General features: G+C 46.5%; 1 protein-coding gene across 3 annotated transcripts in view; it reads right to left on the reverse strand.

The window, feature by feature from the left end:
- MYO1E (myosin IE) overlaps nt 1-16286 on the reverse strand; it is a 226268-nt gene that overhangs the window by 38363 nt on the left and 171619 nt on the right. For all 3 annotated transcript variants that reach the window (XM_008268949.5, XM_089310487.1, XM_089310488.1), the window contains 4 exons: nt 15567-15665; nt 6699-6843; nt 1779-1893; nt 1091-1260 (listed from right to left, as the gene is read on the reverse strand). In XM_008268949.5, coding sequence (XP_008267171.2) covers nt 1091-1260; nt 1779-1893; nt 6699-6843; nt 15567-15665 — 529 coding nt within the window. The remainder of the gene's footprint in view (nt 1-1090; nt 1261-1778; nt 1894-6698; nt 6844-15566; nt 15666-16286) is intronic.

Below are 16286 nucleotides of genomic sequence, written 5' to 3' on the forward strand. Positions count from 1 at the left end.
TGAGCTGCCAGGGTGCCTCAGGGCTCATGGAAAACAGAATCACAAGTCTATATTGCTACAACAGTGTTTTGAAGTCCATGCATAGTTTTTTATAACATGGATTTCCCAGGAGTGTTGGGAAGACCCCCTCACCTGCATGGATTTCAGGGATACAGTTTCCTCTCCATTAAGGAATTTGTGGGTGGTCACCTTATATCCACTGAGGCACCCACGGTGTGTTCAAAACTGCCACTGGAGCAGCTCATGCCAGCTCAGGTCACAAGAAACGATTTGGTTTTAGAAAAACAGAATCATCCTCCTTGTTAAATGACTACCGTCATCCATTAACTTCATTAATTACCTTTTCCTGACCAAACGACCACAGCAACAAAACAGAACACCTGATGGGTCTACAGCCATGGAAGACTTCAGATTTCCCTATCAGGGTCAAAATTTTGCCAGGTAAAAGGAAGGGAAGAGGTGATAAAATCAGGTGTTCCTCCCCTGGCTATGGGAGAACATTACACAGTCACTCACCCCAGACAATGAGTGAGAACATTCTGCCCAACTGCTTTATATGCTCGATCCTTTAACCCAACAATTCCACCCTAAGTATTGATTAATGAGAAAGTGGTTAAAAAAAATAAAACATCTGTTAAACAAATGCTGTGTAGTTATACAAAATAATTCTGATATATCTACATGGAAAGTTCTCTCTGGACACAAAGGTACTTCAAAAAGTTCATGGGAAACTAGAATGAAAAGATGTTTATTTTGTTGCAAAAAAATTTTGAAATCCACATGAACTTTTTGAAGGCGCCTCATACTCTTAAAGGAAAAACAAACCCACTATATCAAATCAGCATGTAAGACATGTCTCATCTCTTTGTAAAACTAAATAGGCAAATTTATGTTTGCATAAAGAAAAGTTCTGGAAGAGACACGCAAAATGTTAACAGTGATTATTTCTGGGGATACAGGGCTATTTTTTCTGTAGTTTCTAAATGTTTCCACTGAACACCTTTTGCTTTGGTAACAAGGAAAGCAAAATCACACGTTGTCTAAACAATAAGGAGTCTGATGACCCTCGGGGTGGGTGGTCCGCGTGTACCTTGAACCTCCTGTCGTACTTGGTGACTGTGTCAGCAAAATCGATCTTCTCTCTTTTGCCCACAAACTGCTGGAGCTCTGGGTGCTCCTCCATCCCAATGTAATCCCCGATGAAATTCCTGTTAATGCTGTTTCTCCTCCTCTCCTTCTTGTTCAGCAGGAGGTCGGAGGCTACAAATTCCAAGAGCAGGGAGAAGGAAGATCAGTCCAGCAGAAAAAGGAGGCCACATTCTTAGCGTGGAAGTGCACGGAGAAACTCTAAATGACGGTAAGGGTTTTGCACATGACGTTGTGTGTAAAACAAATGGAACTTGTAACTTCATTTAAACTCAAGCTGACGTTTAAAAAAATTCTTTGAGAGGCAGAGAGAGACAGAGAACTCCCATATACTGGTTCACTCCCCAAAGCCCATATCAGGTAGGGCTGGGCCTGGGCCAGGAGCTGGGAACCCAATTCAGGTCTCTCACAGGGTGGCAGAGACTCAATTACTCAAGCCACCACCTGCTGCCTCCTAGGGTCTGCTTTGGCAGGAAGCTGGAGTCAGGAGCCAGAGCTGGGAACCAAACCCAGGTACTGTGAAGTGGCACGTGGGTGTCTTAACTACCATGCCAACCACTAGGCCAAATGCCTGCTCTTAAAAACTTATTCTTAAAATTTGTTACATGAATGAACCCAAATTGCTAGAATACCTTCTTCTCTCATTTGGACATATTTCTTCCGGGCCACGAACTTCCTCCACGATTTCTGGATCACTCGAGCGTACCCATCATACTTTCTCTCTCTCATCTCTTCCAGAAGAAACAGCTGTGAATGTAAGAAGACAAATGTGAAGCAGCCTTGGAGATCTGAGCATCTCTTCCTTGGCTGCTGTTTCAGGGACACCCAGTCAACCCCATACACGAGCAGCAGCTTCTCCAGCTCCTGAGCAGTAATAGTGATCACTACAGAATGCCGTCCGTGGTCACTGTCGGTCTTTCCTTTACATATAAATATATATTCATATGTACATATGTATTTCATGTTCCAACATATTTTAATATTTATTTTATTTGAAAGGCAGTTACAGAGAGGCAGAGGGAGAGAGACAGACAGACAAGTCTTCCATCCTCTGGTTCACTCCCCAAATGGCTTCAATGGCTACGGCTGAGCCAATCCAAAGCCAGGAGCCAAAAGGTTCTTCCAGGTCTCCAAGCAAGGACTTAAGTCGTCTTCCACTGCTTTCCCAGGCCATAGTAGAGAGCTGGATCCAAAGTGGAGCAGCCAGGACTCGAACTGGCACCCACATGGGATGCCGGCACTACAAGTGGCAACTTTACCTACTATGCCACAGCGCCAACCCATATATTTACATATATAAAATTATATTTATATATATATAATATATTTATTATTTTTTTTTCCTGAAAAGTCATGGGAAATAGCCGAATCTGAGCGCTGAATCTTAGTAATGACCTCTGGCCTGCCCCGTTCACGATGTCTGTGAGAACCAGGTAAGTGACTTGATGTTTCGTTATGTTCTCCACCTGGATCCAAAGAGGACACTGAGGGCTAGACCAAGGGAGCTGGTGGAGACTGGGGCTGCTGCTTGCTGTGCGGACGCCCTCTTCACAGAATTCTCCAGATTCTGAGTGAGCAGAGCTTGTCCCGCCGTGGACAAGGGCTGCTCTGCTTTCGGCTCTAGAGGCCTAGACTTCCAGCCTTGTAGGATTCTGCAAGAAGTCACTGGAGCAGAGGATGTAACCAGCGACAGCGTCTGGATTCCAGATGTGCTGGTCAGGACTTGGATCCACTAAGCAGGGCTGGGGCTGCCCTGGGCCAGATCAGACTCTGGCAGGTCTCGAGCTTCGGACCGTTACAACAGTTAACCCCACTTGCCGCTGTCCTCCCCTCCCCCAGCCCCAACTTTGACATAATGAAGATGACAGGGGCCGGCAACATGGCACAGTGGGTCAATCCTCAGCCTGCAGTGCCGGCATCCCATATGGGCGCCAGTTCTAGTCCTGGCTGCTCCTCTTCCTATCCAGCTCTCGGCTGTGGCCTGGGAAAGCATAGAAGATGGCTCAAGTCCTTGGGCTCCTGCACCTGTGTGGGAGACCGAGAAGAAGCATATGGCTCCTGGCTTTGGATCGGCATAGTGCTGGCTGTTGTGGCCATTTGGAGATTCAACCAACAGATGGAAGACATTTCTCTCTGTCTCTCCCTCTGTAACTCTACCTCTAAAATAAATAAAATTTTTTTAAAAAATGAAGATGACAGCAAATGGCTCTAGTGTACTGAGTGCCCATGATGGATCAAGACTGATTTGAGATGCTTTGTGTGCATTATTGCCCTTGACAGCTCAATAGCGACATGAGCTACAACTTCTGTCATCTCTAGTTTACAGATGAGGATGTTAGATTAGCTGGGGCTGAACGGAGAACCAAGGTCGTTCTCGCACTGCCGGGCTGCTCCTCATTTTGGCACATGGGTACCAGCTTTCCACGTCAACACGCATCTGATCAACTCGTAAAATAGTGGGAAACTCTTCTCATCCACCTTGGAAGTGGTGCATGTGACTCTCCAGGAACAAAGTAACAGGGACCGATATAAGCTCAAAGTAAAGATGATGAACCATCATTGCGGAAACGTTTCAGAAGTAAACAACCAGATATGGTTTGACGGCAGCTGGGCTTAATTTGTTGTCTGTTTATCCAGGTCTATACTTAAAAGCCACACTTATCCTGCCCTGCCACCCAACCTCTCCTCCCATTCTCAGCCCCAGCTGGCAGAAACAGCATCTCAAACTCCACGAACCAAGCTAGGGGCCGCTTAGTCCCCAATCCTCGGTGCCATATGCAACAGGCAGTAGCAGACTATTTCCAGACCCCACACGGAGACCCCACATGGAGGATGTGGTTAGAGATGTGGTTAGTGACTGGACGGGATGCTTTACATCCGAGCCCTGCCAGCGTGTGTTGTAAGAATATTTGCTGGCGTTTCTTATCTTAGGGGTTTCTGAGCAAGTCTTGCTTCCTTTTTTCTTTCCCAGAACTATTTTGGGAGTGCTGGAGAAAATATACTTGTGACTCAGAGCAAGGATGAAGAGGCAAATCCCCCACTTCCTATGGACGAATTCAAGGATGCGCTGAGTTTGAGGCCTCTTTCCAAAGGTGCCAAGGGTTAGAAATGAGCGAGGGTCAGGAAAGAAAGAGAAAGAGAGAGAAGCAAAAGAATATGGACACATGTTAACAAAAACCAAAACCAAACTCCCCAGAACAAAAACCAGCCATGCGGTGTCTAAGGCCTCCTCTGGGGTCTTGAAGGAAATAGGTTCATTTGTGTATTTAACACACAGGCAAAATCACAAGGTAGACTTTTAAAAGCCAACTCTGTGTAGACATATTTGCATGGCAGGGCTAGCCATGGTTGGATGAGATTGCAGTGCAGAGGGGAGATGATGGCGTGTGGGCACAGAAATACGGGGGAAAGGTCGAGTGATGCCGATAAAGACCAGTAACAGAAAAACCAAAAATAAATCTTGACTTTGGACATAAAACTCTAAAGCTCAAATGAAGAAGGAAAAAAATGCATTAAAAACACTGCAGCTGTTTGTTTTAACTGTAGGTGAACGTTCAGCAGGTTGTGAAGAGCGAGCGGGTGGAAGATGAGGCAGGGAGCCCTGCATCGTACTGCTACATCACTCGTCCCACTGCAGAAGGAACAGGAGCTGTTCTGTGGGTTGCTTAATGGCGCATGACACAACATTTTCATTTTATATTTGGAAACGAGATTGCTCTGAGGCTACAAATAACTGAGAGTGGAAAATGCTACCGCAAACTTTTCATAAGCGGGTTCTATCGACAGGGGCCACTCATTTATTTAGCAATCCTTACAGGTTGCCAAAGCCATTCACAGCTGCAGCCGCTTATGTGTCCAGGCCCTGGGCCCATCCTACCAGGCGGGCAGAACAGTAGCTGTGGGTCCCAGTTTGCAGAAGAAGGAAACTCACTGGGAGACCAGGATTTGCCCTATGTCCAATGTTTCCATTTGTCCTGACACCGTCAGTTCTCACAGGGTTTCCTCTTGGCCTGATACTGATTTTGCCAAGTTCACTACTAAGTCTTGAAATGGAGTCTGGTGATGGTTATGGGAACCTTAACAGAAATGGTGATGCCAAACCTCAGATCTGGCAACTTGTCCAACTTAAAGCAGTAGCTGGTAACTGGGCAGAGGAACTGGGGGTTCTCTTGGATTTCTGCCTTCGCCCAAAAGCTCCTATGAATACTGGTTAGGCTCACGGCATCTACATTCTTACCAAGGAGGATGAAGACCTCTCTCTAACTTGCAGACATCTAAGGGTTTTTTTAAAAAAGATTATTTTCCTTTTTTATTTTTGTTTTGATAGACATCCAAGGACTGCACAGCACCTAAGTTCAGATGTGTTACTGGCAAGCACCTGTGTTCTGTAAATGCAGACATTCCACATTCTAGCTATTCTTCCTCTTTAAGTCCTCCCCAGGTCCACTCACGGCCTTCAGGATGCACGCCTGGGAATTCCCAGCTGGGGACCCAGTTCTACCAAGGAGGAGACCTGAGCCTGTGTTACATCCAAGCTGCCTTGGTGGGACAAAGAAGGCTCCTTTCTTTTTTTTTTAATTTTTTAATATTTTTTTGACAGAGTTATAGACAGAGAAAGAGAGAGAGAAAGGTCTTCCGTTAGTTCACTCCCCAAATGGCCACCACGGTTGGCACTGCGCCGATCTGAAGCCAGACGCCAGGAGCTTCCTCCTGGTCTCCCATGCAGGTGCAGGCACCCAAGCACTTGGGCCATCCTCCACTGCCTTCCCGGGCCACAGCAGAGAGCTGGACTGGAAGAGGAGCAGCCGGGACCAGAACCCAGTGCCCATATGGGATGCTGGCGCCACAGGCAGAGGATTAACCAAGTGAGCCATGGTGCCAGCCCAGAAGGCTCCTTTCATTTTTATGTATATACTTATTTGAAAGGCAGAGGTACACAGAGACCCCCTACCTGCTGATTCACTCCCCAGATGCCCAGAACAGCCAGGGCTAAGCCAAGCTGAAGCCAGGATCCTAGAACTCAACGTGTCTCCCACATGGGTGGCAAGGATGCAAATACTTGGGCCGTCAGCTGCTGCTTCCCAGGGTGTGCATCAGCAGGAAGCTGGAATCAGGACGGAGCTGGCACTTGAAGCCAGGCACTCTTATATGGAATGCACACAGCCTAGTGGCAGCTTAACTGCTACACCAACTAGCTGCCCCCAGAAGTCCCTTCCTAGCTTCTTACCTTAGAGACACTCTCAGTTTGGGGCCAATGAGGTGTCCCTGCCCTCAAGGCCTTACCCCCTCTGGGAGGAGGGAGAGACAGTGAGAAAAGAAGCTACTCTACAACGACTCCTTTTCCTACGTGCCGAGTGCTCGGAAGGCAGTGAGCAGGTGCGGTGAAAAGTTATGAGGAGGCAGCAGGGCAGGGAGGGCAGGAAGGACTCCTTGGAGGAGAAGACCATCAGGGCGCGATCCGCAGGCAGAGAAGCCGGCAGCCATGTGGGGAGGCGGACAGCAGCGGAGCTGCAGGGGGAGGGACTGGGCGCGGGAGGCAGCCGGGCACTCACAGACTCTGGAGCTTTGATGAACACCTTGCTCCTCCCGAGCTGGAACTGGTCGCTGTCCATGTTCACCGACTGCAGCAGGTGCAGGACGCCTTGTTTCTCGTCTCCCCGCCAGGAGGGCCAGGTGGCTTTGGTCAGGATGGCATACCTGCGGGCACAATGGGACACAGGCGTCACACTGGGATGGGACGGCCCTGGGCTTTCTGCTGTTCGGATGCAGTATTGTGAAGGGCACTGGTGACACTCCTCAGGCAACAGCACTGAGCAGCTGCTCAGAGCAGTTGGGCCTGGTTTCAGCTAATCGGCATGATAAACCAACTATCCCTACCGTACAACTGCAAACGGGTCTCTACGGCAATTCACGCTTTCCTTATAAAAGTAATGCAGTGTTTCACTTTTTTTTTTTTTTAATAGGTAGGAACTTTAAAGAACTTTAAAACTTTATTTTGACAGGGCCTCCAATGGTGAAGGACTCAGTAATAAAAGGGGACTTCAACAGTGGAATTCAAAGGTAATGGTGAACAGGCACTGTTGCATAGTAGGTTAAGCATCCGCCCACAGCACCAGCATCCCATGTAGGCACCAGTTCTCGTCCTGGCTGCTCCACTTCTGATCCAGCTCCCTGCTGATGGCCTGGGAAAACAGTAGAGGATGGCCCAAAGTGCTTAGGCCCTGCATCTGCTTGAGAGACCCGGAAGAAACTCCTGGCTTCAGACTGGCCAACCTCCAGCTGTTGTGGCTATTTGGGGAGTGGGCCAGTGGTTGGAAGACTGTTTCTCCCTCTATTACTGTTTCTCAAGTAAATAAATATTTAAAAGAAAAAAAAAAAGGTACGTTGGAGCCAGCGTTGTGCTACAGCAGGTTAACCTGCTCCCTGAGATGCCAGCATCACAACTTGAGTGCCGATTTGAGTCCTAGTTATTCCACTACAGTTCCAGCTGCCTGCCAATGCACCCAGGAAGGCAGTAGATGATGGACCAAGTAATTGGTCCCCTGCCTCCCACATTGGAGATGTGGATGGAGTTCCAGGCTCCTGGTTTTGGCCTGGCCCTGCCCTGCCATTGCAGCCATTTTGGGAATGAACCAGTGGATGGAAGATCTCCAACTCTGACTTTCAAATAATGTAAATCTTAAAAAAAAAAAAAGGTCAGAGACAGAGACACAGACAAAGAAGCTTATTTGGGGGTAAGAAAAAAATCCATGGCTGGCTTTCACATATATGTATATCCCATGAACTTTTTGAAGACTTTTTTTTTTAAATTTATTATTTTACTTGAAAGAGTTATTTTACTTGAAAGAGAGGAGAGACATAGAGAAAGGGGGAGTGTCTTCCATCCACTGGTTCACTCCCCGAGATGGCCACAATGGCCGGAGCTGCGCCAATCCGAAGCCAGGAGCTTCTTCCCATGGTCTCCCATGCTGGTGCAGGGACCCAAGCACTTGGGCTGTCCTCTACTGCTTTCCTCCCAGGCCATAGCAGAGAGGTGGATTGGAAGTGGAGCAGCCGGGACACAAACCAGCGCCCATATGGGATGCCGGCGCTGCAGGCAGCAGCTTTACCTGCTATGCCACAGTGCTGGACCCCAAGACTCCTTTTGAAAACGGGGATTTCCAGGCGCTCCTTCTCTCTCCTGACATCTTCGTCCTGCCCTGTGGGGTCCTATGAGTGTACCCAGTTTATTCCATCTTTGTCTAGGGTGCACTGGCAGGAACAGGCTGAACAGGCAGTGGTGCCACTGCCTGATGGGTGCCTGGGGTAACTGGAGAGATCCTGACAAGAGCTTGCACGTCTTTCATCAGGCATTTTCGGCTGAGAACTCCAATAAGCATTTCTTCTCAAGGCCTTTCTCTCTTTCCCCTGCGCTCTGAGCAGTAGGTTCCTTGTTATCTTCTAGGTTAGAGAGCCAATGTTTTCTTCTCGGAGGAAATGCAGCCCGCAGCCCACAGCCTGGGGACTCCCAGCTGCTGACACTCAGGACGAAGGCTGGTCCTGACCTCCAAGGACGTAACAGCCTGGGCAGCCTTGCTCTTGGCCGCTCCACTCTTTCCTGTACTTCCTCTTCACCTGATGTGGGTCGCCGCTCCCGCCCAGGCATCCCTGCTCCTCCGCCCCCACATTCTGAGGGCCAGGGGAGGGGCGCAACGAGGTAAGCTCTGCAAGTCTCTTACATTTCCATCTCATTGTCTTCCCCAGGCTTAGAATCCACCTGTGGACTTATTTTCCCAGCCATAGAAAGGAACACACACTGCCCTAGCTCAGATGGGTGTTTCCGAAGAGTTCAAAGATAATTTCCTAAGCAGAGACTCAATGTGGTTGCCATTTCTAACAGAGTTTGAAAAACACTTTGTAATGACATGAAAATTGTAGTAGGAAGGTGGTGAAAATCCACTTTTCATTTTACTGCTAGGGCAGTGCAGGATTTACTTCAAGCACCATAGCTCCCTAAAGGGGAAATTAAGGTATGTTTGATTTTTGTTCTTCAGTACTCAATCTAGCGGGTTGTTTTGATAAAGGATTTATCCCAAGAGGAAATGAACACATACACTGTTTTCTAAGCCATCACCATGCTTGAGGTAGCATCAGAACCACTGCTCTATTCAGGTCCATGGGTTCCTGTCTAGGGAGGGTTGCGCAATACATGCATTAGGATAGTTGTGCTGGGTATTCACATGACCTTTCCCTTGAGGTTTTTGATTTTGTTTCTCATTTAGCAGCCTTTCTGTGGACACCTAAAAAGGAAATTTATAAAAAAAGCCTTTTCCATAAGCCTCGGAGAAAACAAAGATAGGAAACTGCCCAATTATTTGCAGGGCCACTGATGAGAGTATCGGGGGTCAACTTTGCATGAGTCCTGCATGACCACAATTCCAGACCCACAGGCTCTATGGAAAGCGGTACACATGATCTCCAGAGAAATTTCCAGAATCACACTCTATGGAAAGTGGTACTATTGCCAGAGAAATATTTCTTTCCCATGGACCTACCTGGACTTTAAGACATTTTTGATAGATGTGGGGAAGTGAAAAATAAATTTCCTTCCAATGCTATTTTTATTCTCTTCCCAGCACTCTTGAGCTAATATAGCAAGATAACAATGAAACTGACTGCTTTTTATATGGTAAGATTTTCTATTTGTGCTCTTGAAAGGAAAAACCCACAGCAGGGGATCCAAGAAGGGAGGCAACCAAGGGCAGAATCACTGCATTGGAAGTTCTTTAGCATACAGGGCAAGACAGAGGACACAAAGTGACTGCCCATCATCAGGCACAGGATAAAATACTGTGGATGCAGTCATGAAGCTCGCCTGGCATCCGAGAGAACTTCTCATTGTGATCAGCAGGGTCATTTCACAGCTCATTTAAGGCTCTCTGCAAGGAGAAACACTCCTGCTTAGACAAGTAAGGCACAGACTGTTCCTAGGACTGCATGCACGTCCTGCTCTTCCTGGCTTAGAGAAGTCAAGCTGGTTGGTTTTTAAAATAATGCAAAAGGAAGGTCTTTCAGAATTCCTTTGTCCAAAAAGAAAAAAAAAATCAAGATTAGATTTGAAAAGATATCTGATAAATGTTTAACAATAACACCCATGTCGGTGAGTGTGTGGGGCAGTGGTTAAGACGTGGCTTTGGATGCCCACGTCCCACAAGGGGGCATCTGGGTCTGATTCCTGGTTCCACTCCTTGCGTTTCTACTATTGTGTATCCTGTGAGGCAACAGGTGATGGCTCAAGTACTTGGGTCTCTCCTGCCTACATGAGAGACCTGAACTGGGTTCTTTGCTCCTGTCTTTGGCCTGGCTTAGCCCTAGCAATTGTGGGTACTGGGGAATGAACCAGTAGAAAGGATATTTCTGTTGGTCTCTCTTTGCCTTTCAAATAAAATACACATTATTATAAAAAAAATGCCCACTAGAGTCTATAAATATCAAATAGAGATTTCAAGCACATGAGAAATAAACGAGGATAAAACTATAAGCATTTTGGAACTGTCCAGGGGCAGGCTTTGCTGAATTAAGGACAGATGGATGGAAATACCTTTCATTCACTATTTTAGGTATTTGATTTTTTTCCTCCTCTCTTCATTGTGAGTATTTTCCAAGAAATGCAGTTTGCAAAAAAAAAAAAAAAAAAGAAAAAGAAAAAAAAAAGTGTAATGATACTGTGAAGCCAGTGGTTCCCAATTACTGTGCCTCCCAGGACACATGGGGATGTCTTGGAATACACTGACGGTTGTCAGGACTGGGAGGGGGCAGCACAGCTGGCATTTAAGTGAGTAAACATTGTGCAACACCCAGGACAGCCTCATGACAAAGAATCTTCCAGCCTAAAATGTCAGTGACCGAGGTGAAGAAACTCTGTGCTGTGGTGTAGTGGATAAAGCCACCACCTGCAGCGTCAGCATCCCATATGGGCGTCGGTTCGAGTCCCTGTAATCCAACTTTCTGCTATGGCCTGGGAAAGCAGCAGAAGATGGCCCAAGTGCTTAGGCCCCTGTACCTGAGTGGGATACTTGGAAGAATCTCCTGTCTCCTGGCTTCAGATTGGCTCAGCTCCGGCCATTGTGGCCATTTGGGCAGTGAACCAGTGGATGGAATCAATCAATCAATCAATCTCTGCCTCTCTGAAACTGCCTTTCAAATAAATCAATAAATCAATCAATAAAAGAAACCCTGTTCTATGCTAGCATCATGGATCTATTTAAAGATCAAAGTCTTGTCACTATTTCATCATCAGGCATTAAACACATGCCTCAGATAATCATACTGCACTTCATAAATAAGCACAATTAAAAATAACAAGAAAATTTTAAAGACATTTTCAAAAGCCTTATAACTGACATTTCAGTAGTTTATTCACAAATGGATGGCAAGTTAACTTCCTCAGCTTTCTACACACTTCTCTCGTACATGCTGCTCCACAGCAGGTGCACTGGTTACTTTAATTCAGAGGGCAGTGATGGTGGATTGTGTTCCTAGCCTAACCCACCTCCACACTTTTGGGCAACCTGAAAGCATGGGATGGAGTCAACGAGGGTTTATTGTATGGAATTATTGGCCCTTTGCTAGAGATTCTAACTGTGGAGGGTCAGTTTCCTAATCTCATGGCACCAAACACAATAGCCCCAAGGAAGAACTGTCTCATTAGAAGTGCTTAAACTAGCACTGTGGAACAGTTGGTCAAGTTAAACTCTGAAACCACCATCCCATATGAGCATGGGTTTGAGCCCCGGCTGCTCCACTTTCAGTCTTGCACCCTGCTAAGGTGCCTGGGATAGCAGCAGAGAACAGCCCAAGGAATTGGGGCCCTGCCACCCTGTGGCAGACTGGATGGGGTTCCAGGTATTCCTGGCTTAGCCTGGCTCAGCTCAGGCCATCACAGCCATTTGGGAAGTTAACCAGCAGATGGACGCTAGCTTGCTCTCTCTCTCTCTGTTACTCTGCCTTTCAAATAAGTACATAAACTTTTACAGAGTACTTACATTCTTATTCAGCTTGCTAATTCTTTGTTAGATACAATTTGAATAAAAAAAAATAACTATTCTTACATTCCCCCCTCTGTATCACACAGAGAAGAAATAATTCTCCTATGATTAAAAGGCTAAGTTTGGGGACTGGCACCATGGCATAGTAGGCTAAGCCTCTGCTTGTGGTGCCAGCATCCTTTATTTATTTATTTATTTATTTATTTATTTATTGACAGGCAGAGTGGACAGTGAGAGAGAGAGACAGAGAGAAAGGTCTTCCTTTGCCGTTGGTTCACCCTCCAATGGCCGCTGCGGCCGGCGCACCGCGCTGATCTGATGGCGGGAGCCAGGTACTTCTCCTGGTCTCCCATGGGGTGCAGGGCCCAAGTACTTGGGCCATCCTCCACTGCACTCCCTGGCCACAGCAGAGAAGTGCCAGCATCCTATAAGGGCGCCAGTTCATGTGCCGGCTGCTCCTCTTCTGATCCAGCTCTCTGCTATGGCCTGGGAAGCGGGTAGAAGTTAGTCCAAGTGCTCGGGCCCCTGAACCTGCATGGGAAACCTGGAAAAAGCTCCTGCTCCTGGCTTCCGATTGGCCCAGTCCTGGCTGTTACAGCCATCTGGGGAGTAAACCAGCAGATGGAAGACCTCTCTCTGTGTCTCTCCGTCTCTACCTCTCAAATAAAACTTTTTTTTTTTAAAAAAAGGGCTAAGTTTGGCTTCCTTCTTTGTATTTTTTTTTCACTTCCCTGTTTCTTAAAGGAAATTAAATAGATGTAGAAAATACATTAGAGAAGTTAGAATCATTAGAGAAGTTAGAATGATGTAATGATTTAAAGACACTAAATTTTATCCTTTTCAAAAATGACAAAGTAAGAACAATTTAAGCATATGTTCTGCCAAATGCATATTAAGGGAAATTAGACCAAAAAATTGAAGTTAAATACTCAAAGCTTATTTTCTTAAGTAGGCTAGATATTTTCCTGAAATTGTCTTTATACTGTTAATTTGCTCAGTTAAGTTCAACCTCAGCTCTCTCTGTGTCACAATTATCATAAAATCTTTTTAAAAAATATTTATTTATTTGAAAGCCAAAGTTACAGAGAGGCAGAGGCAGAGGCAGAGGCAGAGAGGTCTTCCATCTGCTGATTCACTTTCCAGATGGCCACAACAGCCAGAGCTGCACTGATCCGAAGCCAGGAGCTTCTTCTGAGTCTCCCACATGGAGGCAGGGGGCACAAGGACTTGGACCATCTTCTACTGCTTTTCCCAGGCCACAGCATAGAGCTGGATTGGAAGTAGAGCAACCAGGACTCAAACCGGTGCCCATATGGGATGCCGGCACTACAGGTGGTGGCTTTACCCACTATACCACAGCACTGGACCCTCTCATAAAATCTTGAACTTGCATGTCACACTGAGCAGATACTGCACACAGCTATTGATTTATCCTACAACTTATAAATGGTCACAAGAATTCCAATATAACTCAATAATAAAAAGACAAAAAGCCTAATTAAAAAATGGGGCAAAGGCGGTGAGCAGACGTCTCTACAAAGAGGGAATACGAATGGCCAACAAGTGCATGGAAAACCGCTCAAGGTCACCTGCCCTCTGGGAAACACACATCAAAACCACAGTGAGGGGCAGGAGCTTGGAACAGCAGTTAATGTGTGGTCCGGCGCAGCCACATTTCACATCTGAAGCCGTCGGTTTGAGTCCCAAGGACTCTGATTCTGATCCAGCTTCCTGTTAACACACAGCCTGGGGGACAGCAGGTGATGGCATAAGTGCTGGGGTCCCTGTCACCCACATGAGAGACCTGGATGGAGTTCCAGGGTCCTGGCTTAGCCTTGGTCCAACCCTGGCTATCCCACAATGATACTATTTCACACACATGACAAGGATTGGTGAGATAACATGGGCTGGTGAGGATTGTATACATTGGAATCTCCAGCACTGCAATGGGAACAGACAGTGGTACAGCTACTTAGAAAACTATCCAGTAGTGTCTCAAAAAGATTAGTTTCCACCAGACCCAGAAATTCCACCTTTAGGAATAAATCCAAGAGTGATGAAAACTTAGAGGAATCAATCTTTAAAAAGTTCAAGGAACACATGTATTCTGGGAGCTGGCACTGTGGTATAGAAGGTTAAGTCTCTGCATACACTGCCAGCATCCTATATAGACACAGTTCGAATCCTGGATGCTCCACTTCTGATCCAGCTCCCTGCTAATGGCCTAGGAAAGCAGAGGATGGCCCAAGTTGTTGGGCCCTGGTACCCATGTGGAGACCCAGAAGAAGCTCCTGGCTCCTTGCTCTGGCCTGGCCCAGCCCTGGCTGTTGCAGCCATTTGGAGAGTGAACCAGTGGATGGAAGCTCTCTCTCTCTGCCTTCCAAGTAAATAAGTAAATCTTAAAAAAAAACTTCACTGGGGGACCAGTGCCCAGCCAAAGCCTGTATTAAAAAGGAAACAAGGCCAGCACTGTGGCATAGGGGGTAAAGCTGCTGTCTGCAGTGCTGGCATCCCACAAGGGTGTCGGTTTGAGACCTGGCTACTCCACTTCCAATCCAGCTGTCTGCTAATGGCCTGGCAAGGCAGTGAAACACGGCCCAAGTGCTCGGGGAGTCCTGGAAGAAGCTCCCAGCTTCAGATCAGCCCAGCTCTGGTGGTTGTGGCCATTTGGGGAATGAACCAGTGGATGGAAGCTCTCTCTCTCTGCTTCTCTATAACTGTGCCTTTCAAATAAATACATATATCTTTAAAAAAAAGTGTATCCTGGATCTGTGCATGGATTGAGTTTTTCTGCAGCAAAACAAACGAAACAAAAACAAAAAAACCATTTACTCTCATTTCCCAACAACCCTCACACAACCACACAAAAACCTGGCTATGGATTTTCTCAGCAGCATTATTCCTAACAGCCAACTAGCCAATAAGCAGAAACAACTGAGGATTGTCAGCTCATGAGTGAACACATGAAATGTGGCACCTCTGAACAACGGAGTGTTAGTCAGCAATAAGAACCAAGAGCCAACAGGCCACAACACGGGTGAATCTTGAAAACGTTATACTAACTGAAGGCGGCCCCAGGCACAAGGAACACAACCTTAATTCCACTTGTATGAAAAGCTGGGCATCGGCACATCCAGAGAGACGGACAGCAGCTCCGTGGCTGCCCAGGGCTGGGGGGAGGGAAGAACGGGGAGTTGACAACCAGAGACACAGGGCGTCTTCTCGGAGGAAAAAACACTCTAAAATTAATTGTGGTGATAGACACACAACTCTGAACATATTAAACCAGACACTTTTTGAATGTAACGAGTCACACACTGAGTGACTTGTACAGGATGTGACAGAACCATCACCCAGATTTTGAATAACGGCCCAGAATCACTCGTTCATTACCTCTGCAGGAATTTCTGGAAGACGCGCCGGTAGGCGTAACCCGCTCTTCTCACGCGAATGTTTTCTTTCAGACCCAGGTACTCCACTTGATGCTTCACCCTACAAAGGAGAAGATGAAACCTGGATGTGACCAGAGAGCCCTTCACCCCCAACAATGCTCCAAAACCCCAATTCCAGGCTGCAGGCAGACACACGAAAAAGACGCCTTATAGTGTTCTGACAATGAGCTCACCTCCCAAGTTACAGATCAATTTAAAAATATGTAATTACAAAGTACAATCACAGGATGGCATTATATATCTATTTCAAAGAATAACAGTAAAACAAAAAGCCATAGACCTATCAACCAGGTTATGAACAAAAGCATTGGTTTTCCCAAGACTAAAGGTATGAACTTGTAACTTTTGAATTAATGTTGCTTTTGTTATTCAATCAGGAATTTAATATTGATTCTAGACTTAAGGTGACTATCTGTGTAGGTTTTTTTAATGGGTTGAGAAAGGTGGAGCCAAGACTGTTCATTTCAAATACCTAAGTTAACAATGGTCTAAAATATACGTGAAGTATAATTTTAGTTGGTTTTCCTAATAGTAAAAAACCTAGCCAAGTATTTTGGAAAATGGATGCAAAGCACTCCTGGATTGATGTTCCCACATGCAGAGGAGTTCCTATCAGGAGAGAAGCCCCTGGTCCCATGCCTCGGAGACTCTCGTTTACCAG

The sequence above is a fragment of the Oryctolagus cuniculus genome, chromosome 12, assembly GCF_051225735.1.
Source record: "Oryctolagus cuniculus isolate XC-2025 breed Fujian yellow rabbit chromosome 12, ASM5122573v1, whole genome shotgun sequence".
NCBI lineage: Eukaryota > Metazoa > Chordata > Mammalia > Lagomorpha > Leporidae > Oryctolagus > Oryctolagus cuniculus.